Below are 27,272 nucleotides of genomic sequence, written 5' to 3' on the forward strand. Positions count from 1 at the left end.
AAGGGACAGGTATTCTGAATGACTGAAGGCGGAGTGTAGATAGAGTTAAGGCATGGACTGGGTGCTGTTCTATCTTGCTTCAGATACCTGTTGAGGATCATTTGTGTGTTAGCAGCAGCCTGATAGCCTCTACAGACCATACAAGTAAAGAAATACATCATCAAGGAAAGTCCTTCTGAGCTGGGTGGTGTTATCCTAGTTACTGAGAACATAAGGCATGTGGGTTGAAAGTTCAAGGGATGTCTGGGCTATAGAATGAGATCAAGGTCCCACTGGTCAACTTAGTGAAACCTTGTTACCAATGGCAGTGCAGCATGTGCCAGAAACACAGCTCCACAGCAGTGACTGCAGCAGAATACTTTTCACCCAGTAATACACTGCTGAACTCAGAATTCAAATCATGGTTCAGTCTATTTTAAAGGGATTTAAAAAAATATCTAAACACCGGGTTAACATGGAGAGAGATACTATATGTATTGCATAGTTTTATGTCACCTTGACACATACTGGTCATCTGAGTGGAGGAAAACTCAGTTGAGAAAATGCCTCCATAAAATTGGCTTGTAGGCAAGCCTGTAGGACCTTTTCTTAATTAGGGATTGATTTGAGAGGGCCCAGCCCATTGTGGGTGGGGCCACATCTAGTTTGGTGGTTCTGGAAAGAAAGCAGGCTGAATAAGCCATGAAGAGAAAGCTAGGAAACTGATCACCTGCCTCCAGGTTCCTGCCATGGCGTCCCTCAATGGACTGTGACTTAGGACATGTAATTCAAATAAACCCTTTTCTCCCTAAGTTGCTTTTGGTTATGGTGTTTCATTACAGCAATAATAATTCTAACTAAGATACTACACAAGTGTGTATGTTGTTGGCTTCTCAAGAGAGGGTCTCATTTAAGTGTCTGAACAGTAGTTGTATACCTGATTTTGGTGGCTTCTGAAGTTACATTTGTACTGGTGGCTGATTAACTTTCCCCTCCTTTTTTTGGTAAAGGAGACTACCAAGTCTTTCCTGAGTGTCTTGGGCAGGACAGTCTGATAAAGATAAAATTCAGGTTATAAAAATTCCAAAAAGGCATTAAGACTTTTACTGTTCCTAGGAGTTCTAGGAAGAATCTGGTTCTTGTGGGTGTGGTGGCACACACCTTTAATCTCTGCAGCGGGAAAGTAAAGGCTAGCTGATCTCTGTGAGTTCAAGGCCAACCTGGTCTACAGAGTTCCAGGCCAGCCAAGGCTAGAGAGACCCTGGCTCAATACCCTCCCCCCAAAACAAAACAAAACAAAACAAAACAAAACAAAACAAAACAAAACAAAAGAAAGAACTTCCAGCCCTATTGGATGGCATACTCTTGTAATCCCAGCTCAGGAGGAATGCTTCACATTCCAGGCCAGCCTGGGCTGCAGAAAGAGATCAAGAACTTCCAAGACTTGGTCAGCATTCGTCTTCTGCTTGTAAAAGGTGGCGATAAGAATTCCTCAACCCTTACATAGCAGCAAACTAAAGGCAGAGAAGGAAGCTCAAAGGTTTTAGTTTCAAAGTTGTTTTTAGTCACCAAGAATTACAGGGTGTCTAGAGGCACGGCCCGTGCCCACACAACCAGGCTCCACGTAGACACCATGACATCCAAATACAAGGGTAGAACAATGTTCCAGGCAGGAGCTACTTTTTGAATTTGTGATCTTGTGTTTGTGAAGGTCTGGCACAGGCTTCAGAAGACCTGGGAGTCGTGTTTATGACCAAGGAGTGAATCTAGAACACTGTAAGAAGGCTGTAACATGAGATGTCTTAACCTGTGAAGTTCAATCCCCACTACTCAGGTGGTCAGATAACGGACTCCTGCAAGTTGTCCTCTGACCTACACAAGCGCGCTCATGCACATAATCACCACTCAAGGTTCTCATTTCCTGGGAAAACAAGTTCAGGTTTTAAGAGTCTCTCTCTTTCTCTTTTTGGAACTGTTTTTTAGAGTGCCGTGTACATCCAGAAAGTTTCTTGGGGTTCACCTAAAGATGTACACACTTGACCCCTTGGTAGGGAGTTGTCAGCTTCTTAGACAGCAGCTACCGCAATTTTCCGGACAGAAAGGCGGGAGTGAAGGCGGGCATTTAGCACACAGAGTCGAAGGCATTGTGGGACTTGTAGTTCAAATTGTGAAAAAGCTTGTGGCCACTGAGGCTATAGGACTACATTTCCCAGCAGCACGCACAAAGCAATACGCCCCGGCCAGGTTGCGCGAGCGAGCCGACTTCCGGAAGAGCTGGAGGTGGGGCGGCCGCAGAGGCTGGAGCGAGGCGGCGGGATGCAGCGCCCCGGGCCCTTCAGCACCCTCTACGGGCGGGTCCTGGCCCCACTGCCCGGGCGGGCCGGGGGCGCGGCCTCGGGCGGGGGCGGGAACAGCTGGGGCCTCTCTGGTTCCCACGTGCAGCTGCCGGGGCGTGCACAGTCGGAGACCCGCGGCGACAAGGGAGGCTTGAGCTCCGGCGGCCCGGCCCCCTCCAGGATGTCCAAGGCCGAGGAGGCTAAGAAGTTGGCGAGCCACACAGCGGTGGAGAACCACGTGAAGGTGGGCAGCTGGTGGTGGCGTGATGGCTTCGTGCTGCGCGCCCAGGGCACTGCCCGGGTGCGCCTGACTTCCGATAGGGCGAGGGCTGCGAGAGTGGGGAGAGGGTGAGCGTTGTAACCGAATTCACAACCCCAGAAAGGCCTTTTAGACGTCGAATCGGTGGGTGTCAACCCTCTCCCCAATAGATCCTTTTCCTCAAATATTTTCATTTTTGTCCAGCTAGATCTGGGTGTACAGTGGAGCCTGGCATTGCCCTGTTTGAAGTCTGTCAGGCTGTTAATGCGCGCCTTCCAGTCAGCCCATTGAAAATGGTGAGCCCTGAGGCGGCTGTTCCTTACTTCTCACTTACCGGGGAGCCAGTGGAGAGCTGTTTTGTAAAGTGTTTTGAAATTTTCTTCCAAGCAGGATTTTCAGCGTTTCCCGCTGGGGAACTTGATGCCTTGGTGTTGACCGGGCCGGGTAGACATCTGGAGGTGCTGCTCTTTAGGTGGGGTCCCGATATTTAGCAGTCACTCAGTAAGGTTGATCCTCCCCTGTTTGTTAAGTGGCAGGTGTGGTACTGCTGTCAGTGGTGGTTAGTGTAGGTGGGTTTGCTCTCCTGTAGCAGGTTAATTATCTTAATTGTATTACTTGTGTTGCCTTGTGGTGGAGTTTCCTGGTCTTGTTTTCTGCTAATTAGATAGTGTTATAGGAATCCATTTCTCCGTAAAAGGGAGTTCTTTTGTTAGTGCTGTGTTGCAGTTGCTTTACAAAGATGATGTCTTTAGAGCTTTTTCTGTCTTCCTGCCTATAGTGAGGGTGGCAGGAGTAGGTGGGACCTACTAGCTTGCCTGTTCTATAGAAGGAGTGGCCACACCACTCTTGTGTCAGGCAGGATTCCTATGCTCTCTGTTCTGCTATTTTTTCGTTCACCTAGTTAGCATAGGATTTTATACTCGAATTAAGAGGGTTGCAGGGAATGAGCACAAATGTAAAATGTGTAAATTGGCTCTTTTGAATTCAGTGCAACAGCTGTAAAACTGGGACAGTAAAGTGAAATTTCAAAATACCTTCATGAAATGACTTAATAGATTGATTTGAAATCTATACCTCAGGAAAGCCTGTTATCTAAGTTATTCTGTTAATGTTTAGTGGTACACATCTCCTTGACCTTTGTTTTATAGTTATGTATTTTATTAAATTCAAGTCTGCAAGCCTTTATCTTATGTTCTAGCCACAGTCAAAGAAATTACCAAGGAACCCTGGGGAGATCTCTGTTGGGTTATGGAGGATATCTGCTAAAATCATTGCCCTGTAGGGTTTGAGTTAAAGGACTTCACTACTTTCAGTGTTTCCTTGGCTTCATAAGGAGACCAGGAGAGGACAATTTCATCTTTCTATTTCAAGACTCAGGCTGTCTTTGAAATCCTTCCCTCCGAGGTCTTTCCATGCAGCTGGCCAGGAACTTGATCTGTGGACCATGCTGGCCTTGAAATCTGCCTGCCTCTGTCTCTTGAGCACTGGGTTTAAAGGTGTGCACCATAAGGCTTGATCCTCCCGATTCTGCCTCCCATTATAGGTATGGCACCATACTCAGCTTCCTGATTATGACTACCAGACACTTTATGTGACCTGTGTTCCAGTCTCTGTGGCTTTTCTTGCCTAACTCCTTATGAGCTCTGGGAGGAGAGTTAATGTTATCTATACATTCAGCATTGGGTACAGTGAGACCTGCTTAGGCAATGTTCAGGGAGTTGTGTAGGGTGTGATATGGAGGTTATGGGTATGGTGGTCCTTTACCTAGGCTCTCTGAGTTTGTGGTTTCCAGCCCCACCCCCTCCACTATTACTTCAGGGTAGATGGAGAACTCAGAATTCTCAGTTGAATCTTTGTCACTAGGTTCAGAGCTGCCTGATTCTAAAAGTGTAGTTACCTGGGATGGGTACAGTGCTTGTCTATGCTGTCCTAATAGTCTGTTGTTTCATCCTTTGTTCTCCATGGAGCCTGGGCTTTGTTTTGAGATTAGCTTGGCCTGAGGAAACTAGTGGGCAGACAGTAGTATTAATATTATTATTGTTATTATTATTATTAGTGATATTAGTATTTTTTTTGTTTTTTGAGACAAAGTCTCACTAGGTATTCCTGGCTGCCCTGGAGCTCACTATGTAGACTGGACTGGCTTCAAACTCACAGAGATCTGCCTGCCTCTCCCTCTCTAGTGATAGAAATTAAAGGCGTGTACCCCCACACAGTAATTTCTGAGTTTTTAATTATGTTAGAAGCTTGTTTTATGAACATACTATTCCAAACTCACCAAATACACCAAAGACAATCTCACAGATTTTTAAGATTACCCCATTGGAAATGATATGCTGTTTAGCATTGCCCAATTAAAAGGGCTATCAGCTGATGGGCCAGTTTGCAGGCAGCCTTTGGCCACTTCTAGTTGGCTTTGGCTAGGGCACTGACTCCTGGGTTTGTCATTTTATTTTAAGGTGGCAGGATCTGGCAGGCTCCTGCAGTTCATGGAGCCTGTCTGATGAACTAAGTTGTCTGTTTGTCACTTGAGTGCTGGGAGCGAGTGATATGAGCTAATGAGGAATCTAGCCATCAGATTCACAGCCTCAGGTTAAATGTGAAGGTCAGGTCAAGTTTACCTAGGCTTTAAAGAAATGGATATGTTTACCATTATTTGCATACTTTACATCTTGAGATATTTAGCCATTTTAAATGTTCTGTTAGGTTCCTTGTACTAGTCCCTTGAATTTTGTGTTTGTGAGGGCAGCTGATGACTTTATTAGGTACACTGCCGTCTTGAGGGCATCCTGGAAGGTGGAATCTTTAAGACTGGCTGTGGTGGGCTGAGCCTCTTGGTGTATTTGATAAGTTTAGAACAGTATGTCAACCTCAGCTTCTGTCCGATTAAAAACACAGAAATTGCTGGGTGTGACGGTATACACCTTTAATCTTAGCACTTGATAGCAGAGGCAGACAGATCCCTGAGTTTGAGGCCAGCCTGGTCTGCATAGTTCCAGGGCAGCCAGGGCTACCTAATGGGATTCTGTCTCAAAAAACAAGCAAACAAACAACGCACAGAAATTAAGTCTCCCCCTCAATTCCTAGTGCTCACTCCCCTCCTTCTCCTGCTCCTGTTCCAGTCTCTGTGGCTTTTCTTGCCTAACTCCTTATGAGCTCTGGGAGGAGAGTTAATGTTATCTACCTTTCACAGGCTGTTTCTACTCAGGAAAGGAATCCTGCTGTGTGTCCTGTATCCAGAACCCCATCTTCTACCCCTTTGTGGGTGCAAGTAAGGGTGATGGCCCGCTTCCTGTCAGCATTGAGGATTTTCTCTCTTCAGGAATTGAACAGGGAGCTTCAGGAACACCCTTACTCTGCTTTCCCAGAGGTTGCTGATGGTCATTATAAAATAGTGAAGGCAGGCAAGAAATCTGCCTACAGTGCCGCTGTAAGGCATCTAGCGTTTGAGGACAACTTAGCTACAGGGGGAGCAGGTAGGAACACAGGCCCATTCCTGACAGACTGGGTTCACCAAGGATGACTGCCTCAAGCTCCTGGGTTTGAGTGCCTGGGACTTTCTAAAGCTTAAGTGAGGATTTCCTTGCATAGTAGATAGAATTTCTGTCTGTCCCCGTGTTTAGAAACCCCACAGTTTTACAGTGTTAACATTTGAGGTGCTTTTAACTTTGACTTGTGAACTTCCTTATGCAATAATCTAAAGAGAGCCGCTTGCCTCCCCAAAGAAGCCCTCAGAAAAAAATGGATAAAGTCTAATGTAGTAGGAGAGATCCAACTAGAAACATTTTGAGTGTGTTACTTAAGTGTGTGATTGCCATAGGATTTGATTTGTTTTTCTAAATTCTTTGTACTTGTTGGTCACTCTTTCTGTCTTTTACGTTTAGATGTAGTCTAATTTTGAGAAGGACCATGGAGCCCTAGAGCTGTGGGCCTACACCAGAACATTACTGTGGCTTTTGTGCTGTGTGCATGCTGCGTTTCCTCCTAAGAGGAAGTTTCACAATGGCCTTTCTTTTGCCAAATGAATTGCTAATAGTTGTCCCACTCCAAGAAATTTGATATACAGTGAATGCTCTTTCAGCAATCCAACTGAATTTTTTTAAAAATTTATTTTTATTTTATTGCATTGGTGTTTTGCCTGCATGTCTGTCTGTCTTATCTGTGTGAGGGTGTCAGATCTTGAAGTTACAGATGGTTGTGAGCTGCCATGTAGGTGCTGAAATTGAACCCAGTTCCTCTGGAAGAGCAGTCAGTGCTCTTAACCACTGAGCCATCTCTCCAGCCCCCTTCTTGAATTCCTTACAGTGAAGTTTTGTGTGTGGCTGATAGGGTTAAAAGATGATTTTTCTTTGTAAGGTAATGTGATAAGGACATTAACTGTTCTTATGTCAATATTTTATTCAACTCATTAAATTGATGGGACATGAATGAAATGAAATGAATTTTTAAAGACCAGAATTTATTGTATAATACATGTAGGATAATAAGCAGTTGCATCTTATGGAGCACGGTGAATTGGATTTTATGGATAGGATTTGCTAACAGATTTCTGCAGGTTGAAGTCAGCCTATACAGAACTATCAAATTGTACACACTCTTGTAGGCCCGAATAATACAGGCAGCACTAGAATTCTATTGAAGGAATCAATTAATCTTTGGCTTATTTCAAAGTGTTTAAGTTTTTTTTCTTGGAGTGTTGCATGAGTCTGTCAAGTGGGCTGGTAGGCCTCTAGGTCAGAGGGTTGCTTGTGAAATTTGGCTTTATATATGCAGGTCTTCTTGGTGTCACTCCTTGGTGGAAAGCAAGTGTAGGTATTCTCAGCAGTGGTCTTCAACCTTCCTATTGTGGTGACTCTTTAATACAGTTCCTCATGTTGTGGGGACCCCATCCATAAAATTATTTTTATTGCTATTTTATAACTAACTCTGCTACTGTTATGAATTGTAATGTAAATATCTTATATGCAGGCTGTCTGATATATGACCCTTGCGAAAGGGGACCCCAAGGGGTCCAGACCCACAGGTCTGTTCAGTGTTGGCAGTGGCTCTGGTGTTGGTGGTTTTGTCATAGCCTGAAGGAGGGTGTTCCCAGGAAATTGCTTGGAAACCAAGCTCTGCATTGGTTTTGATAGTTAGTGTTCCAATTTTTTTTTTCTTCTTTGTGGTCTTCATAGGTATCTTCTCTATTTTTTTTAGAATGTCAGGCTTAGTGTTGTGACACGTTTCCTGTCCTTTGTGTTTGGGGAGGCAGAGCAGATACTTAAGAGACTACTTGCTAAGGGCCCACAAGGTGACTAGAGGCAGGATAAAAGCCTGGCATCTTCTGTTTCCATCTGAATCTGTATGCTTTGCTTTGAGTTAAATACTTGCTTAATTCTGTACACTGGCATGTTAATCATTTAAGGAGTGTTGGTCTAAAAACCAGTGCTGTCTGTCTCATCCTGCTTCAAGGTTGGAGGTAATAGAGCAACTTCCTGTCATCAGCTCTTCCAATGTGCTATTCCAGACCCTCAAAGGCTCCAGTCATTTTGTAAGCCTATTTCAGGACTGATGGAAGCTAGGGACATAATGCTGTGTGAAGTCACCCAAGTAGGAGCAGTCATTTCATGGTTGTGTCCTCCAGCAATAAGATGGTTTTGAAGCAACTCGTAGCATCTTAACTGTGACAGTGATCAGACAACAGTTTGACCAGCATTGCTTAGTCATGTCTCTCTCTTACCCCCTCCCTCCTCTAGTTAAAGTCAAAGCTCACATCAGTGCCCTGAAGGTGGCTGAAATGCTTGCTTTGTGTCTTCTCAGTGTAGCTATGTTGAATAAACGCTTTCTTGCCTTTTCACCATGAAGTGTGCATTCCTTGGGGCAAGGCTGGACCTAACATGCTAGTCCTCACAGTGTCAGACCTCCAGGCCCGATTCTGGCTGTAGAAATGCTCTGCATGTGAAGACTTCCTAAGCTTTCATTCTCTTCCCATGCATGCAAAGTAGGGCCCCTTGTTGTTAGCTGGATTGAAGATTTACTCACTTTTACCCCTCCCCCCCCCTTTGCTGATATGGCCGAGTTATGGATGGAAACCATGGTGTATGCCCCTGAATTTTCTTGAGTTTCCGATGTGAAGATGGTAGTCCCCTGCCTTCTAGGAGTTGAGCTGTGTGAAAAGGTAGCCAGAAAGCCCAGTTTTCTACCCTTACCCAGGTTCTTTTCCCCCTACCCACCCCACTTCTTTTTTTCTTCCTTTCTTTCTCATTTCCTCCCCTAGATTGACCAGAAATTGTTCACTGTTATTTGCAGGCCATTGTGAGGCTGGCTTTATTTAATGAGGAGTTGCTGTACGGTGTAAATACTTGAGCCAGTTATTCATATGGGGTGTGTGTAGGGAGGAATGGTGAAATGGGCATGGTGTTAGTGTTGGAAATGAAAGAGGAGGGCTGTTTTCTGGATAACAGGATAAAGTATAGCTTTGAGGGTCAGTGATTACATGTCTGTAAAGTAGGCATAAGTACCTGTTTTGCACATGTGCTAATGAACTGCTCTTCATAATTATTTCAGTGCTGTAGAAGTCTAGACCCAGGGAGTAAAACTCCTGTAGTAATGACTTTTGTTTTCCATCCCTGTTTTTGGCAGAATAACCAAGTGCTGGGAATTGGAAGTGGTTCTACAATTGTCCATGCTGTGCAGCGAATAGGTATGTTCTCCGATTGTGTACTGGATGTTTCTTGTGTGTTCATGGGAGTAGGAGGTGGAGGGAGGAGAGGGAATGAGCACAGGTTAGGTGTTTGTCTTAGTTCCCACTCAGCCTTGCAGAGCTGGAAAGAGAAGACTCTTCATCTGAGGTTTAGTAGAGTGTTTCTGTTTTTCTTAGGAAAGAGGAATTCTCTGTGCTTTTATCTGTGGTTAAGGAGCCCATGCCTTTGTTTACTGTGCGTAGCTAAAGGAGAGGAACTGATTAGGTGAGGCTTCAGCAGAATTGGATGATGCACACCCATCAGGTTTTCTGTGTGTGGTCTAGGGTTTCCTCTGAAGCCTGTGTGTTTCTCAGACAAACAAATTGAGGTTACAGTGTCCTGTCTATGAACCTGGCAAGGATGAGGCTCCTGCAATCCCTGGCTGGTTTTGTAGGTACTGAGTTCACTGTCTGTGCTTAGGAAAGGCTCAGGCATTATCAGCTCCCCCGGCTGCTCAACAGGTTCTACTGCCCTGCTCTTTGTTGGTAAAAACAAAGCCTGGGAAAGGCTTGCCCAAATGTCTATCTTTGGCAGGTGCCAAGGGTCAGGGCCCAGGAGGCAAAACCCAGGTTCCTGTTGTGATCAGGAAGTAGCTGTATTACAGGGGTGATGGCTGATGGGAGTGTCAAGTACATATCTACCTTAACCCTGTGCATGGAGAATTTTAGGGTACAGGAATTACTGTGGATTCACAGGAGTGGGACATTTAAACCTTCCAAGAGACTAACTTAAAAAGACTTGATATTTTAAGAATACAGCCCTTTTCCCCACTCCCCAACGTTTCTCTGTAGAACTGTCCTGGCTGTGTTGGACTCACTTTGTAGACCAGGCTGGCCTCAAACTCACAGTGCTCTGCCTACCTCTGCCTCCTTGAGTTCTGGGACCAAAGATGTATGCCCCATGCTCGGCTGACAGTTTAAGACTCATTAAGAGTTCCTAAAAGTTTAAAATGAATAAACAAATTTAAAATTAACAGGTATCTCTCTCAATCTTTAGCCATCCTCTGGAGCCTATAGATCCTTTTATTTCTTATCAAATGCAAAGTGAAGTTCTGATGTTTTCCTGAAAAGGCAATGTAGGAATGTAGCTGAGACTAAAAGTATGTGCCAGGCTGGGTGAGGTAGCACACATCTGTAATCCCAGCACTTGGGGAGGCAGAGGCAGGCAGAGCTCTGTGAGTTTGAGGCCAGCCTGGTCTACAAAGCGAGTCTGGGACAGTCAAGCCTGCAACAGAGAAACCCTGTCTTGAAAAACAAAAATAAAAACAAAATAAAAAAAAGAAAGTAGGCTGCCAGAGGGGCAGTGGTGGTCCACACCTTTAATTCCAGCACTGGGGAAGTGGAGGCTAGCAGAGGCAGGTGGATCTCTTGAGTTCAAAGCCAGCCTGGTCTAAGTTCCAAGACAGTGACACAGACAAACCTTGTCTTGAGCCTCCAGCCCATTGTTCTCTCCCTCCATACCCCCACAATAGGAAAGGGAAGAGAGACCATCAAAAACCAAATTCTAGCCACTGTTAGCTGTGTGACTACCAAGGTAATTTACTTCTCAGTGACCCAGTTTCCTCTTGTAAAGAAGGTGTGATAGTCATTGTTACACCAGTTCAAGAGCCCCCAAAAGATCTACAGGAATTGACTCCGTTGCAAAACACCTGAGGGTCTTTTTATTGTAAATTACAAGCTGCAGCTTGGGGCTACAATACCCACCGTGGAAGCCGTGGGAGCTGAGCGTGCTTCGCCCAGGTTAGTTGGGTGATAAATAGATTCTGGTTCCTCCCAGCATGCCCAAGGCAGGGGCAATTCCTGTCTGGCAAGCATCTATTGGACAAAATGCTACATTTTGAATTGATTGGCTATAGGAAGGTCCCCAGACCATAATGACCTGGTGTCCCTCCCTAGGGGGATGGGCCAGTTTCCTAGCAACTGTTATCTCTAGTGGGTGGGAAAAGAATGCAGTAAGGCAGTCCTTTCCCTCAGGTCATTACTGCACTTCTCCACCCACCTAATTCAGGCCTTAATAATAGCTGCTAATTTTCAATCTTTTTGGTCTCTCAGTCATAACTTATCTCTTGAGCTGTCAGGGTTAAAAAGGCTCATGTATACACAGCAAATTGCAGACGCGCAGCAGCAGTACCACTGAAATGACTTTTTTCATAGTCACTACTTGCTTCCCAGGCCCTCTAGTGTTCCTGCCTTCTGAGGTGTGAAGTGAGGTCACTGGCTTTTTCACCAAAGATGGGAACGCAGAGGCAGCTGTCAGTGGGAGATTGGCCTTTCCCCTTGGGTGGGATTTGAGAAGAATCAAGTGTGGGGAATGCAGCACTACCAGTGTGACTCTTGTCTCCACAGCGGAAAGAGTGAAGCAAGAGAACCTGGACCTCATCTGCATCCCCACATCCTTCCAGGTAGGTCCTTGTCCTGTGTCCCCTTCTGTGTCTTAGCTGCTGCTGCTGGCTCTTCTGGGTTCCTGCGAATGTTGTCACCAGGATTGCTTTCCCTGAGGAGCCAGGCGCAGGAAGAAGCTGACCACACATTGCTCATTGGTAGTGTAATTTTTTTGAGACAGGATCTCACTGTGTAGCTGATCTGGAACTTGTTACATAGAACAGTTTAGCTGTGAACTCAGAGACCTTGCCTCTGCTTCCTGAGTGCTGAGATTAAAAGCATGCCCAGCTTGCAGTGTAATTTTGTGTCCATTTACTTCAGTGATAGTTGTTCATGAGTTAGGCACTGTGGTGTATGCAGCGACGACTGTGGTCTTCAGCCTCGAGGACTGTTACCTTGTCATCCATTCATAACTGTGTTATTGCCTCTCTTAAGGGTGATCCAGTCCATCCCCAGTCTCTTACTCTATACCTAAAACTCTGGCTGTATATATTATAATCTGCTTAACAAAGACTTAACAACTAACATCCACATATAAGTGAATACAAACCACATTTGTCTTTTTGGGTCTGAGTTTCCCTTATTCAGGATGATTTTTTTCCTGATGTTTTTAAGGTAGGTCACAAGAGGGGAAGAACATGGAAGGACTGGGACGGGATCATGATTGGGGTACATGATGTGAAAATCAAAGAATCAGTAAAAATGTTATATGGGGGGAAAATCAAGAATAAAATACATTATTCTAGAAACTATATTAACAGGATGGATCTTTTTTCTAGCTTTATTCATTTACCTGTGAATTTCATTTTTTAGCAGCTGAGTAATATTCCTTTGTACCACATTTTCTTTATCCCTTCATCTGTTGGTCCCTTCATCTACTTTCAGGCTATTATGAATAGAACAGTAATGAACATGGTTGAACAAGTGTTTTGTGGTAGGATGAAGCATCCTTTGGGTGTTTGCCCATGAGTGCTATAGCCAGATGTTGAGGCAGATGAATGAAGCATCCTTTGGGTGTTTGCCCATGAGTGCTATAGCCAGATGTTGAGGCAGATGAATGAAGCATCCTTTGGGTGTTTGCCCATGAGTGCTATAGCCAGATGTTGAGGCAGATCAATTCCCATCTTTCTGAGGAACCCCACACTGATTTCCATAGTGGCTGTCAGGTTTGCATCCCTACCAGGAAAGAGTGTTCTCCTTGTTCCACATCCTTGCTGGCAGGAGCTTTCACTTGTGTTATTGACTATAGCCAATTTGATAGTTGTAAGATGGAATCTCACAGTTGTTTGATTTGCATTTCCCTGATGACTTAGGATGTTGAATGTTCATTCTTTAAGTGTTTTTTAGCCATTTGTGTTTCCTCTTTTGAGAATATTCTATTTAGATATCTACCCCATTTTAACATTGTTGAATTTGTTCTCTTGATGTCCATTTTTTTGAGTTTTTTAAAAATATGTTTTAGATATTAGTCCTCTATTGGATATATAGTTGCTAAAAATCTTATCCCTTTCTGTAGGTTGCTGCTTTGTTTGGATGGTGTCCTTTGTCATACAGAAGTTTTCAGTGTCATGAGTCCATCTTATTGTTGATTTTAGTGCCTGAACTGTTGGTGTTTTGTTCAGAAAGTTGTCTCCTTTACCGATGCCATTCAAGGCTATTCCCCATGTTCTCCTATAAGAACATGGCCTTATATTGAGGTCTTTGACCCATTTGGAGTTGAGTTTTGAACAGGGTGTTAAGTATGGATCTATTTGCAGTCATCTAGTTTGACCAGCACCCTTTGTTGAAGATGCTGTCTTTTTTCCAGTGTGTATTTCTGGCTTCATAAAAAATCAGGTCTCCATAGGTATGTGGACTTATGTCTGGGCATTCAGTCAAATTCCACTGATGCACATGTTTGTCTGTTTTTATACCCAAACCATACTGTTTTTATTGCTACAGCTCTGTGGTGATACCATCTCTGATATCTCTTCATATTTATTCAACATAGTACTTGAAGTCTTAGAGTAATAGGACAAACCGAAGGTGATTCAAAAGAATACAAATTGGAAAAGAAGTCGAAGTATCTTTATTTGCAGAGGATGATAGTAAAACATAAATGACCTGAAAATTCTGATAAACACTTTCAGAAAAGTAGCAGAATAAAAAATCAATATACATAAATCAATAGCCTTATATACAAATCAGTATCTTATATACAAATGACAGACTGAGAAAGAAATCAGGGAAGCAACACCTTTCACAGTGGTCTCAAATAATATAAAATCTTGTAACTTTAACCAACCAAGTGAAAGACTTCTGTGATAAAAACTTCAAGCCACAGAGTAAAGAAATTGAAGACAACCTTGTCTTGTTTAGTAGAATTGTTTTGAGTTTCTATCCATTTGAGTTGATGCTGGTGTGGGTTTTATAATTGCCTTTGTTATGTTGAGGTATGTTCTTGTATCCCTAGTCTCTACAAGACTTATCATGAAGGGGTGTTGGAGTTTTTCAAAGGCTTTTTGTGTATCTAATAAGAGGACCATGTTGTTTTTTTTTCTTTGATGGGTTGCAGGTACTGTTTTGTGTATATTGGGCCATCCCTGCATCTCAAGCCTAGTTGATCAAGGTGGATGATACATATGCAATGTTTTTGGATTTGGTTTGCAAGTATTTCATTGACAATTTTTATACCTATGATCATATGGGGAACTGATCTGAATTATCTTTGGATCTTTACGTGGTTTGGACATCAGGATGGCCTTGTAGAATGAACTGGGCAATTTTCCCTCTTGTTTCTTATTTTGTGGAATGATTTGTGGAGTATTGATGTTAATTGTCCTTTGAAAGACTTATAGAATTTTGCTCTAAAATAATCTGGTGCTGTTTTTCTTTCCCTCCCTTGGTAGACTTTTTAAAAATTATTATTCTTTTAACTTGTAATTGATTCTTTCTGAGTTTCAGAAGGAAATTGTAGGACAGGATCTGCTTAGTTCCCTGGAGTCTACTTTTCCAATCTTGAAGGTCCTGCCTCAGTCTCTCGGATCTTGTATTTTGTGGATTTGGGTCTTATTTTAGCTCTCCTGCCCCTGCCCATGCTGGGTATCTAACCAGCGGCTTTTGGCATGCTAGGAAAATGCTGTACCACTGAGCTCATTCCCAGTCCTTGGTCTTTGAGACAGAGCATCACCAGTACAGCTCAGGCTAACTTGAATTGGCTGTGCGTCTCGCCCTGGCATTGCTTCCCAGTCAGGGAAGGGCAGCTCTTAGCTGAGCTTGGGAACTGCCTCCCCTATGTGTTAGGTACATGCTTCCAGCTCCTAGAAAGAAGTGGCAGTCAGCGTTGCTCTTCATGGGGCTAGATCTCCCACCTGTTGGTAGGTGAGTTTTTTTTTTTATATGAGAGAGAACCTAGGTCAGTCTTTAGGGTTTGACACATCAAAAGAATTTTCCCTTGCCACATTTTCAGAATAAATGATTATGGATTCTTTTTCCTGCCTTTCCCAGGCCAGGCAGCTTATCTTGCAGTATGGCTTAACCCTCAGTGACCTGGATCAACACCCAGAGGTAAGAGAGAGACAGAGACTAATTGACTATGTCGTTCTCCTTTTTTTTTTTTTTTGTGGTTCCTAGTTGTTCATAGGCTCTAGCTTCCTCGGCAAGTCAGGAAACATTAGTCAATTATATTCACGTTTGTTCTGGGACTTTGAGCATTAATTTTGACCAAATGCTTAAGCGCTAGGTGGTTAATTACAGTATAGTCAGTACATGTTAGCTTCCCTGAGATTTAACTTCCAGGGAGCAGTACCGGCTTAGTAAAGGGGATGTGGACAACCGAGGGCTGGTCCACGATTTCCTGAAGTTCCCTTCTCCTGCCAGCCCGTGGAGGCTGGCTCACACTTCAGTGGAGGAAAAAGTTATATCTGAGGGAGCTGTGGCCACCTGAAAACTAAAGTTAATATTTTGCAAAGGCTGTTAAAATTAAGGACAGTCATCCAGAAGAGACTGAAGCTGTGCAATGAGCAGCATCACTTGTTACCCCAGGCGCCTGAGCCGTCATTAGGCGCAGGCTAAATTTAATCTTGACAGTAGGTATTGTAACTGTCCCAGTGGGTAGATGTGGAAAGGGCACGTTGTTTGCTTAAGTGGCAGAAGCAGAACTGTAACGTGCACTTAAGGTTCTAGAGCAGTGTAACAGTCAGAGGCCAAGTTTGTGCTTAGCTGCCCAAGCTCCATGGTAGGCTCAAGAGAGGATTTTTGGAGGGGAGGTAGTAGCTATGTATGTGTGGACATATGTGACTGGTGCACAGACTTTCTGGAGTGATTTGGGCATAGGAGAATGGGCATGGCATGAGGGTTGATGGGATCTAGCAGTTCATGCCTTGGAGTACCTGGTGAAACCTTGGGAAGGACCTTCTGGGGGATTTCTGTGGGCCGAAATAGTTTCCAATTCAAGACTGTACTGAAAGCTATCTTTTTGTTTATTTTTGAGACAGGGTTTCTTTGTGTAGCCTTGGCTTTCCTGGACTTTGTAGACCAGGCTGCCTTTAAAACTCACAGAGATCCTCCTGCCTTTGCCTTCCTGAGTGCTGGGATTACAGGTGTGTGCCACCATGCTTTGTGGCACAATGTTTGTCATCTTTAGAGATGTCATCATTTAATCTTCTTGTTAATTTGAAATAGATTGTATCTGTCCATGTTAGTTCCACTTTGAAATCAGTTTTACTCTGCCTTTTTATTGATCTTTTCTCTTCCCTTGGAATTTAATGCTCCGGTGCTGTTGTATGACTGCTTATGGTCTTTTGGAGTGCTCCAGGCTGCAATCTCTTAAATGTTTCCCCTTTAGCTGCTACCCCAGAGCCAGCATTGTAACTTCTTTGGAACTATAGTGCCTATCTTGGGAATGCATGATAACAGTTCCATGTTGTTTGTGGAGAGTAAAGGAAGCAAATGTCCTGGTTTAGAGCAGGGCAGCGTATATGTCTCAGGCCCTCAGCTTCCTTCTCTTGTAACCAGTAAAGTACGTTACTCTTTTAGCCTTTTGAGTGGTTGAGTGGAAGTATTAGGCCTAGTTAATTGAGCAGCTGAGAACTTGATCAGTTGTGGCACAGCTCATGAGGCTTTTTGTTTCCTCCACAGATTGACCTTGCCATTGATGGTGCTGATGAAGTGGATGCTGAGCTCAATCTCATCAAGGGTGGAGGGTAAGTGTTGTAGGTCTTTGTTGTCAGCTAACCCTTAGCAAAGCAAAATGGAGTACAGGGTAAACAACGGATCCTGATTTGCAAGCGTTTGTCTTCTTAACTTGTGTATCAGCACACTGATAGCATATGACTTTGAGCCAACCTGGCATTTCTTTTTTTTTTTTAATTAATTAATTTATTTCTTAATTACAGTTTATTTACTTTGTATCCCAGATGTAGTCCCCTCCCTCCCTCATCTCCTCCCATGCCCTTCTCCCAGTCCACTGATAGGGGAGTCCCTCCTCCCCTTCCGTCTGACTCTAGCCTATCAGGTCTCCTCAGGACTGGCTGCATTGTCTTCAGCTGTGGCCTGGTAACAGCCTGGCATTTCTGATCAGGCAGCCTGGGCCTGTTCAGTGAGATGGCTTATCTCCATGTGCACACACAGCCAATTCCTGGGTTAGACTGTTAGGTCTGTGGCATTTGTGTTAAAGCTGTGAACTTTGTAATCCCTTGGGGGTGCTCTTCCTTTATTTGGGAACATTTATTAGAGTAACATGGTGTTCATCATGATTTTTCTTTTTAATGTGTTATGTAATCCTCGTTGCAGGTGAGAAGTAATTTAGCTAGGGAGTAGTAGTAATAGGACAGATGATTCAATATTCTGGGCTGTGATGTCACATAGTCCACAGGGCAGGTGTTCCAAACTGGTCATCTTTCCAGGACATGTCCAGAGATGTCTGCCTAACACTGCCCTTAGATGGCCCTTGGAGGGAATGTGCTTGGCCTGAGTAGAACCGTTGTCTATTTTCTAGGTTTCCACAGACACAGACTAATGTTTCTAGAAAGTAGCATGGTAGGATTGAGGATGGCTCTTTAGAAATGGAGGCCAAATTTCTTTTTTCTTTTCTTTCTCTCTCTTTCTTCCTTCCTTTTTTTTTTTTTTTTTTTTTTTTTTGAGAAAGGGTTTCTCTGTGTTGCCTTGGCTGTCCTAGACTCACTTTGTAGACCAGGCTGGCCTCTGCCTCCCGTGCTGGGATTACAGGCATGTGTCTCCACATCTGCCTCAAATTTCCCTTTCTATGTATCAGGATTGAACACATTTGGGACTCCCATGTCTGATGCTGGTCCCCAAATTAAGATTATTTTACTCTAAAGGTGACTTCTTTCATTTTTCCGCAGAGGCTGCCTGACCCAGGAAAAGATTGTAGCGGGTTATGCAAATCGCTTCATTGTGATTGCTGATTTCAGGTATTGTTCCAGGAGCCTGCGCTTCAGTTGAGAAGGTATATGGGTTCCCAAGTCTTGTTCCCGGGTCAGAGGAGGAAGCCTGTGGAGGAATACAGGAAGGACTGACTGCCTGCTCTCTGGGATTCCAGGCAGTGACTCCTGCATGGAGCTGGGACTTCATGTTTGGGGATGGGGAGGAAACAGTGTCACCTGTTGGCAGTGATCATCTGCAGGTATTATTCATTAGGTTTTCACAGGGAACCTCAGGGAGCAGGGCAAGCCCTGGCCAAGGCCGTGACTCAGCATGTTTTGCTTCCTCTGGGGTCAGGCTTTGCCACACGTGACTGTGTCTTTGACCAGGGCTGATTTTCTTTCAAGTAGCCTGAGAGAGGAGGCACTTATGCTGAGATTCTTAGAAGAGATACTTGTATTTGTATTTACTCAGGAAATACTCTAGCTGCAAGGACCACCTAGGTTAGTCCGCACATAGGAACAGGTTTTAACATTTTGGTCACTTAAGTTTCTTTTCAGCAGCCCATGTTTCCCCTCCAGCTGTCTACTTAGCCTCTAGCTTGAATTTGGTTTTGTATATTGAACTTATTTAATTTGATTGACATTCTTTTCAGGAAAGATTCAAAGAACCTTGGGGATCGGTGGCACAAGGGGATTCCTATTGAGGTCATCCCAATGGCATATGTCCCAGTGAGCCGAGCTGTGACCCAAAAGTTTGGGGGTGAGGTGGAACTTCGAATGGCTGTCAATAAAGCAGTAAGTGGCTAGGGAGGTTTCTGAGCACCCTGGCTCCGTGTGCTGCCCTTGTCCTTTGGTGTGTGTGTGTGTGTGTGTCTGTCTGTCTGTCTGTGTGTCTGTCTGTGTGTGTCTGTGTGTCTCTGTGTGTCTTGTGCCGTTTCCAGAGCCCCATAGAAGGGTGTGGCTCTCCACTGACATTTCTAGTGATACTTGGAAGTCTGGACTGCCCAGTGAGCATTCTCTAAACACTGTCTTTTGGGAATCTCTTGGGGCAGAAGGTTTCTCAGGTTCTGTAATATAATATTTTCCTCCCATCAGTCTAAGAGTACAACTCTCAGTCTCAAAGAGGGTAAGAGATAATTTACTTTAGAGCCAAGTAGGAATAACTATGGCCTGGGAACACAGATTTAGGTTATTCCAAATTCTGCATTCCAGTTAGGTAGCAATTTTAATTTGTACAGAGACAAAACAAAGGTCACAAATGACACTTTTTAAATATATTGGAAACACCGGGTAGGCAGGTCATAGAGCTCTAGGCCTCAGTGCTATCTGGTAGCATGTTCCCCTACCCTCTCCCCCCAAGACAGGGTTTCTCTGTGTAGCTGTGGCTGTCCTGGAACTAGCTCTGTAGACTAGGCTGGCCTGGAACAGACATCCTGCTGCCTCGTCCTCCCGTGGGATTAGGGGCATGTGCCACACCACTGTCCAGCCCTGGAATAATTGGAATAATCTTTCTTTCTTTCTTTCTTTTTCTTTCTTTCTTTCTTTCTTTCTTTCTTTCTTTCTTTCTTTCTTTCTTTCTTTCTTTCTCTTTCTTTCTTTCTTTCTTTCTTTTTTTCTCTCTCTCTCTCTCTTTCTCTCTCTCTCTCTCTCTCTTTCACTTTCTCACTTTTTGTTATGACAAATATTCCCGATCTCTTCTGATCAAAAGTTCTTTGAGACAATTCCATCAGCTTTAGCGGAATGGAATGGAGAATAGAATCATCTGACTCACTATCCTGGGAATGGTCCTGTAGATTTTAAATGGTCCTGTAGGTTTTAAACTGTGACCCTGTCAGCCTTGGCCACATTCACCTGGAGTGGTACTTGGCACCAGTGATGCAGAGCATTTCTGGGGCACACACCGGGCCACAAACTGCCCCCCACCCCCCATCACTGGTAGCATTCTTAGTTTAGTCTTTTGGTTGGTGAGTTACATTTTGTCTGGAAATCAGAGTGTTTTACCTTTCAAAAGGTGTAGATGGCCCAAGGTAATCTGCCTTTGAGATTAGATTAGGTTAGTTTTTGAAATTCCAGTTTGTTAATCTTCCTGTAGAAGGCTGAAGGAAGATGCTGCTCTTTCCAGGAGTTTTCCACATCCGCCCTGTTCCCTCTGTTCCCCCATCCCCCATTGTGTCTGGGTTTCTTTTTTTTTTTTTTTTCTTCCTCCAGTGTTAGAAATTGGGCTCAAGGCTCTGGAGATGCTAGGAAAGCACACTACCACTGAACTCCATCCCTGCATTCTCCTTCTATCTAAAGTTATCAGCAAGTAGAGTTTCTTGTGGGAGCTGAAACTTGATACTTCAGTGGAGCTGTTTCTCTTCAGCTTCTAATTGTGGTTGCAGAGAACTTTTGCATTTAGATAAACAACGAAAAGTAGTGATCCCAAACTGGTCTATGTAGCAATGAGAAAAAATTGGGAGATAGAGAAAATAAATGACCAGTAAAAGTACTGTGACACACTTTCTTAAAAAAAAAAAAAAGGCTGTGTTAACTGTGGTTATACAGTGCCTTCGCAGAGGCCTTAGCCCCTTCCTCTTGAATTTTTGTTTTTTGAAGAGAGGGTTTTATGTAGACCATGCTGCCTTGAACTTGCTATGTAGTTGAGGTTGACCTTGAACTTCTGATTCTCCCGTCTCCCTACCAAGTGCTGGGATTATAAGCCATCACACCTGGTTTACCTTTGCACTGCACTCCAGGCTGCAGAGGAGTCCTCCTGTGTACTTACTTGCCTGTGTCCTGGCAACATTTATGTTCCTAAACAATCTGATTTTCTATGTCCAGTTGTGTTGAGGAATACTGGATTCATAGCTAACTTGTCTTCCTTTGACCTTATTTGGCCTCTCACCTATTTGACATCTGATTGTCCTCCTCGTTCTTTTAATGAGACTTGCTGATGGGGAAGGTATGATGCGGGAAGTTATTCTCCTGGTGGTGCTTACGCTAAGCCTTGAGATGTAGCGATGTTGGCAGTCAGTTCTGTTGGGAGGTTTTCGCTCTGCAAAATTGAAAATTTAACTACATTGAGCCTTTTCTGTTTGCATCTCTGTCCCCCTTTTGCCACCTGAGAAACCATGAATTTCAGAGACATCAGTGGCTCTTTTTAATTCTATACCTGTATGGCATTAAGACTCAATCCAAGTCTCCAGTACTCCAAAGTGCCTGCTCACTCACTTCCAGAAGGGCACCACCTTCTGGAAGAACAGAGCGGGGAAACCTGTCTGGTTGTCATTTTTACTTTCCTTTTGCCTACCTGTGTTTTCATCCTTGTTCACTGTGGAAAATTTTCTTCTAGGGGCCTGTGGTGACAGATAATGGGAACTTTATCCTGGACTGGAAGTTTGACCGGGTTCACAAGTGGAGTGAGGTGAACACAGCTATCAAAATGACTCCAGGTAACCTGAGTGGTATTCACTGAACATGGTCACCATTCCTTCATAACTACTCCTCAGAAGGCAGGGTGGACATGTGCTTTGTAGGACGTGCTTGGGGAGAGCTCACTTATGCCATGTGTGAGGTTTTTAATTTGAGTGACCTCCTTCCCCTTGGCTTATGTAACAGTGCTGATGTGTATGTATTTTATAGTCTGTTTGAATTGGAGTGGCCTCAGAGCTGATGGAGAATCAGAGGGTGCTTGCTTTGGAATAAGGTCACCATCCCTGGGAGAGACCAATCTTCCCCTTTTCTAAGAGCTTGACTGCAGTGTCTTTGACTTTATGTAGGGGAAAGTGACTCAGTTTACCCATATTCATTGGTTACATATCATAGGCAAGATGCTGTGCCTGTATAATTCATGGAGTTGGTCCTATGTGCTGATGTAAACCTGGGGTGAACCCATGGTATGTGGACCCATGCTTACAAATACTGAAAGTGCTGATTCTGCTGGAAAAATAGCAAAAGTCTAGTTCACAGAGATTGCTTTCTTTGTAAGGTGTGGGGCAGTTTCATAGAAATGGCATTGATCTGTGTGTTACCATTGCATCTTCTAGACACTTAGCATTCTTAAAAGTTTCATTGGATTCCCACTTGGATTAGGTAGTTACTTAGAACAGCTCAGGTCTAGAGCTAAGCTAAGTGGTTTGTCTAACAACTACAGCATGAAGGTTTGAGCCTGTTGACCTTGAACTTTAAGATTTGTGTTATTTTTAATTATGTGTCTGTGTGTGAGTATGTGCTTTTAAGTGCAGGTGCCCATAGAGCCCAGAAGAGGGCATCTGATCCCCTGAGCTGTATTTACAGCTGGTTGTGAGCCTTCTGACATGGGTGCTCAGATCTGAACTCGAGTCTCTACAAGGGCAGTATGCTCTCTTAAGCACTGAACCATCACTCCAGCCCCTTGACCCTGAACTTGAATGCTCACTTGCTCAAGTGCCATGCTGAAGTGAGGCTGTATGATGTAAGCATAAACTTTATGCTGAGGGATAATCAGGTAAGGAACTACCCGGGTGAAGGTTGGGAGATGAATTGGTGTTCAGGCTTAAGTCTGGCAGGTCATAGCTTGTAGGAGGAGATTTACAGGAGGAGGTGATTTGAAAGGCATCATTCTTGCAATTCTGAGAATAATCTAAATCATATCTGGATAGTGAGGTAGGTAAAATTGGTTTATCAGAGTGTAGTGGCTGAGTAGATGCAATATGAATTTGGAGCCCCTAGCTAACAGCTGTGTGTCTGTTTCTCCTCTGTAAAAAAGGCCAATGTTAGCATCTACTTCAATCTATAGGGTCATTGTGAATATTAATAAGATTCTTTCCTAAAACAATATTGAATGAATAAAGTCCCCAGGAGAAAGGATACGGTATTGTCACCATTAATTAACTATTAGATTGTTCCTATAGGGTCTCAGGGCTGTAATCCTCAAACTTGGGAGGTAGAGGCAGGATGATCAGAGGTCAAGGACTTCCCTGGCAACATAATGAATCTGAGGCTAGCTTGGGCTACATGAGATCTTGTCTCAGTGCCAACTTGACCCTCTATCCCCTTCTATTTTTTCCTTTTGGTTTTTTGAGACTAGGTTTCTCCCTGTATTCCTGGCTGTCTAGGAATGCACTCTGTCGATTAGGCTGGCCTTGGTCACAGTTGCCTGCCTCTGCTAGGATTAAAGTCGTGCACCACCACTGCTTGGCTTTTTTGTTGTTATTGTTGGTAGGTTCTAAATTATTTGTGCTAGCCGGGAGTGAAACCAGTGTGAATATATGCTGTATAATAAGGCAGCTAATTCTTCCAAGTCCAGTCTCAGACAGTCTTCAGTCTTCTGACACTCTTCTTCATTCACTAAGTGAAAGAGATGAATTACTCTGTTGCTTAGTGTTACCTCTGTAACTAAAAGGCCAAGAAGGCAGGACGGCAGAGCACACCACTTGTTCAGACTGACTAGGGTGGAATGGGAAGGCAGTTCCTTCTGTGCCCACTGGGGGCCTCTCTTGCTCTTCCTGAGGCCTTTCTTGGCCTCTGTGACTTTGACATGTATGCGAAGAATGTAAGTTTTGTCCATCTTGCTTTTTGTTAAGAATGAAGAATCTACATCCTGGAGAGTTGAGTTACAATTTAGAATGAGGAAAGTGGAATGTTGCCACCCATCCATGCTGTGTCATGGGCTCTCCTTTTGTGTATTAGATTAGACAAATGTCCAGGGAACAGGAACAGGCAGGCTTTCCTGGTTTTGTTCCCTGGTTCATTTGCAAGAGTGAGACACTCAGCAAACAGTCCCTGTGTGTGTTTCACTGGGTCTGTTCTCAGCCCACATTCAGCATGCGCTGTCTTTTCCTGTGGGTTTTATTTGGGGTGAGGGGATCAGTCACCCCTAGCACTTTATTGACTTGAGGCTCCAGAATCATGCCTTAGACTGCTGCATTGCCATTTCTTTATAGCTTTTGAAGGAGGTTTGATTTTGGGGTCAGATTAAAGCTTCTTGGTTGTGCTGCAAAGTTCTAACCAGAGTGAATGTTGAGCTTTGTTTATCACCAGGAAGCTCTGGTTGCGTAGGCGGTTTGTGCTGGGACCTTCATATGTCAGTGACACAACTCCATTTTCTTGTGTATTGAAGGCTGTCCAGAGATGATTTAATTTTACTTGTCTTTTGGAAATTAACTTGTTCAGAATTATGAGTAAACAGTGGCTGTTTTATTTTTTACAATTTATTCACTTTATATCCCGATTGTAGCCTCCCCCTCCTCTCCTCTCAGTCCTACCCTCCCCCCTTTTTCACCCATATCCTTCTCCTCTAGTTCACTGAAAGGGGGAACCCTCCTTCCCTGCCATCTGACCCTAGCTTATCAAGTCTCATCAGGACTGCCTGCATCCTCTTCCTCTGTGGGCTGGCAAAGCCACCCCACCAGGGGGAAGTGAGCAAAGAGCAGGCAACCGAGTTCATCTGACCTTACTTTTTAAAAAAGTTAATGGGGTTATTCCAATTTTGTAACATAATTTGCTTAACCAGATCCTTGCTAGCGATCATTCGATCAAAAGATTAGCCTCATTTTACAAGATGACATTAAATTGCTCCCCATATAAGAGTACCAGTTTACCAGTGCAGGTCCCTGTCTCCCTACACATTAGGTTCACTCCCCTTTTCTTTGATAGTTGGCCGGTGTTATCTCACTGATATGTCTGCATATAAACATTTTTGCTAAAGGCAAAAATGTGTAGTTAGTTAATTCTAATTGCTGAGTAGTACTTCACTTTCATTATGTGTGCACAGATAAGCATGCTGATATAGTCCTGCTACTGTATGCGTGTGTTGAGTTTGTGTGTGAGTGCATGAAGCACATGTCTGTACACCCATGTATATATGTAGAAGCGAGAGGGGTATATTGTATGTCCTGTCTCCCTTTGAGTCAGGGTCTCTTATTGAACCAGGAGCTGAATGGTGACCAGCAAGCCCCCATCATGCTCCTTTCTGTGCCTTTGCATTCTGATCAACTGCTGTTGCTCATCCTGGTGACGGAGTAGCTCATGCCCTGTCACTGGTGAGCTTGAATGCCTTTTTAAAACACTGGCTTTGTGAAGTGCTTGTTTGGTCTTCTACTCATTTTTCTGTTGGATTATCTCTTACTTAGTGGCTTGAGGAATTGTATTCTGATGTGACTTGTCAGGTGTATGCTCTGTGAATGTCTCTTACTCTGAGGAATACTCTTAAGGCTGGTAGTATGACTGAGAGTACCCTGGAGGAGAGGGAGCCACCTAACATAGCCTTGGTGTGTATCTGTAGAAGGTGCATGGGAGGATGAAGAGGAACAGCCAACTGTGACGCTGGTAAGCATGACCAGTCAGGCAAGGGGAACAGTGTGAGGCTCCGAAGTCGGATGAGCTGACACGTTTGGGTACACAGCGCAAGCTGTGATGTAGTGGAAGGAAGAGGTTCCAGGAGGGAACAAAGATAACCAAGTTTCTTTCTGTATGAGAGAGCAAGGCTTTAGGTTTGTGTTTTGTTTGGTGCTGTTTGTTCCCAGGGACCCTAATGCTCCTATTCTTCGTTCTGCAGGTGTGGTGGACACAGGCCTCTTCATCAATATGGCAGAGAGAGTCTACTTCGGGATGCAAGATGGCTCAGTGAATGTGAGGGAGAAACCCTTCTGATCCTGTGAGGAGCCAATTGCTCACCTTGAGTCTCCAGCCCAGGCACAGTGGACATGCCTCTTGGGAGCCTTTGCCTTAATGTACCTTCATGTAGTTGTCCACAGTGCCAGAGTGGACAGCTGGCCATGGGTGGGTGGGTAGCAGTCAAATCCAGTCTTATGAAGTATTGCTGTGTGTCTTTTTAAAAAGAAATTTAAATATATATTTTTACTATTAACTATTCAGTTTTTTTATAAAATAGAACTTGATTTTATGTTTTATATGAAACATTTACCAAAAACAAAAAAAAAATGTATAAATAAAAACAGGAGATGAGGACTGTCTCTGAAAGCTTTGACTTGACCTGTTGGATAATCTTCTGAAGTTTTGGATTTGCTGAGAAATGATGATGTGACATTTCCCTAAGCTGGTGCAGTGAGGGGCCAACCAGCAGGTCTCCTGATGCCTTATGGGGAACCTTGTTTACTGTTTATTTTCTTGCCACACTCTGTTCTGTTTTGAGGTTGTTTTCATTGTTACCACTCCCAAATTCTACATTTTAAGATGAGGTTTACAGAGGTCTGGGGGGAGCAGTGGGGTCTGTAGTGACTTGGGTCAAAACTCCCAGGTGAGAATGCACCCTCGCTAGGACCCTGTCTTTGCTCGGGTCCTGCTGTTGGAAGCACCTGGGGGAAAGCGCCCGTGAGATGTGAAGCACTTGTTATTTGAGCGATTTTTCTCTGTTATCATTGTTTTGTTTCTCTAATAACACTTGTATGATTTGGCATCAGAAGCTGTCACTTCTTTGTGCTGTTTGAAGGCTGAAATAAACATTGTCGTGCCATTTCGATCCTTTGTCTTCACTACAGAAGCAAGTTTTTTTCTTTTTGAGGGGGGTGTTTTGAGACAGGGTTTCTTTGTGTAGCACTTTCCTGTTCTCACTTTGTAGACCAGGCTGGCCTTGAACTCACAGAGATCCACCTGCCTCTGCCTCTCTGAGTGCTGGGATTAAAGACATATGCCACCATGACTGGGAATCAATTTTGTTTGTCTAGTTCTATCAGATAAGAGTGTTTCTGACAGATTATCATCTCCTTTATTAAGGATCTGTGTGTTCCAGAGACCTTTGCTGCACAGTGTTGGTTTTCTGTCAGAGGGCAGCATAGCTGAGCACGTGTTTGCTTACTCCCAGCTGCTGTCATGGATAAGCAGTAAAAGAGACTGGAAGTTTCCCTTAGTCTAGTGTTTAGAAAAAAAACTGCCTTGTAAGCAGCAGACTGCCTAGAAAAAGCTTCATAGAGAAAGGTGGGTCTTGACCAGCTCAGTGATCGCCGTAGAAGGGCCTCACAGGTCCATTCTGTTGGACAGCCCTGTGCAGTGAGCCCTGGTTCCCCTCATGCTGTCTTGGCATACTTAGCAGGCATCTCTTACCCTCTGCTCTGAAGTTTCAACGCTGTGTTGGTGTTAGTGTCCAAATTCTTGCTGAATCAAGTCTCAGAATAAAAGTTAACCAGGACTGAGCCTTAACTGGACATTTCCAGCCCAGAGAGGTGCTGCATGCCTATAATCACGGCAGAGGCAGAGGCAGAGGCATGTGGGTCCTTAGTTCTGGGTTAGCCTGGTCTTCAGAGTGAGTTTCA

At 44.0% G+C, this 27,272-nt stretch overlaps 1 protein-coding gene across 1 annotated transcript; it reads left to right on the plus strand.

The window, feature by feature from the left end:
- Window positions 1–2,252: 2,252 nt before the first annotated feature.
- Rpia (ribose 5-phosphate isomerase A) lies at window positions 2,253–26,482 on the plus strand. The gene is made up of 9 exons (XM_021657528.2): window positions 2,253–2,559; window positions 9,196–9,256; window positions 11,642–11,697; window positions 15,164–15,223; window positions 16,796–16,860; window positions 18,022–18,090; window positions 18,696–18,837; window positions 21,374–21,473; window positions 25,559–26,482. Exons 1-9 carry the CDS (start codon window positions 2,296–2,298, stop codon window positions 25,651–25,653), a joined length of 912 nt encoding a protein of 303 aa, XP_021513203.1. The 5' UTR covers window positions 2,253–2,295; the 3' UTR covers window positions 25,654–26,482.
- Window positions 26,483–27,272: the final 790 nt, after the last annotated feature.

The sequence above is a fragment of the Meriones unguiculatus genome, chromosome 5 (assembly GCF_030254825.1).
Source record: "Meriones unguiculatus strain TT.TT164.6M chromosome 5, Bangor_MerUng_6.1, whole genome shotgun sequence".
In the NCBI taxonomy this organism is placed as follows: Eukaryota; Metazoa; Chordata; class Mammalia; order Rodentia; family Muridae; genus Meriones; species Meriones unguiculatus.

What these genes read in the sequence shown, in the direction of transcription:
- Rpia (XM_021657528.2), top strand. Translation starts at nt 2,296, where the DNA reads ATGCAGCGCCCCGGGCCCTTCAGCACCCTCTACGGGCGGGTCCTGGCC. An exon ending in GCATCCCCACATCCTTCCAG is followed by an intron (nt 11,698 to 15,163) that starts GTAGGTCCTTGT and finishes TGCCTTTCCCAG; the next exon opens with GCCAGGCAGCTTATCTTGCA. An exon ending in ATTGTGATTGCTGATTTCAG is followed by an intron (nt 18,091 to 18,695) that starts GTATTGTTCCAG and finishes CATTCTTTTCAG; the next exon opens with GAAAGATTCAAAGAACCTTG.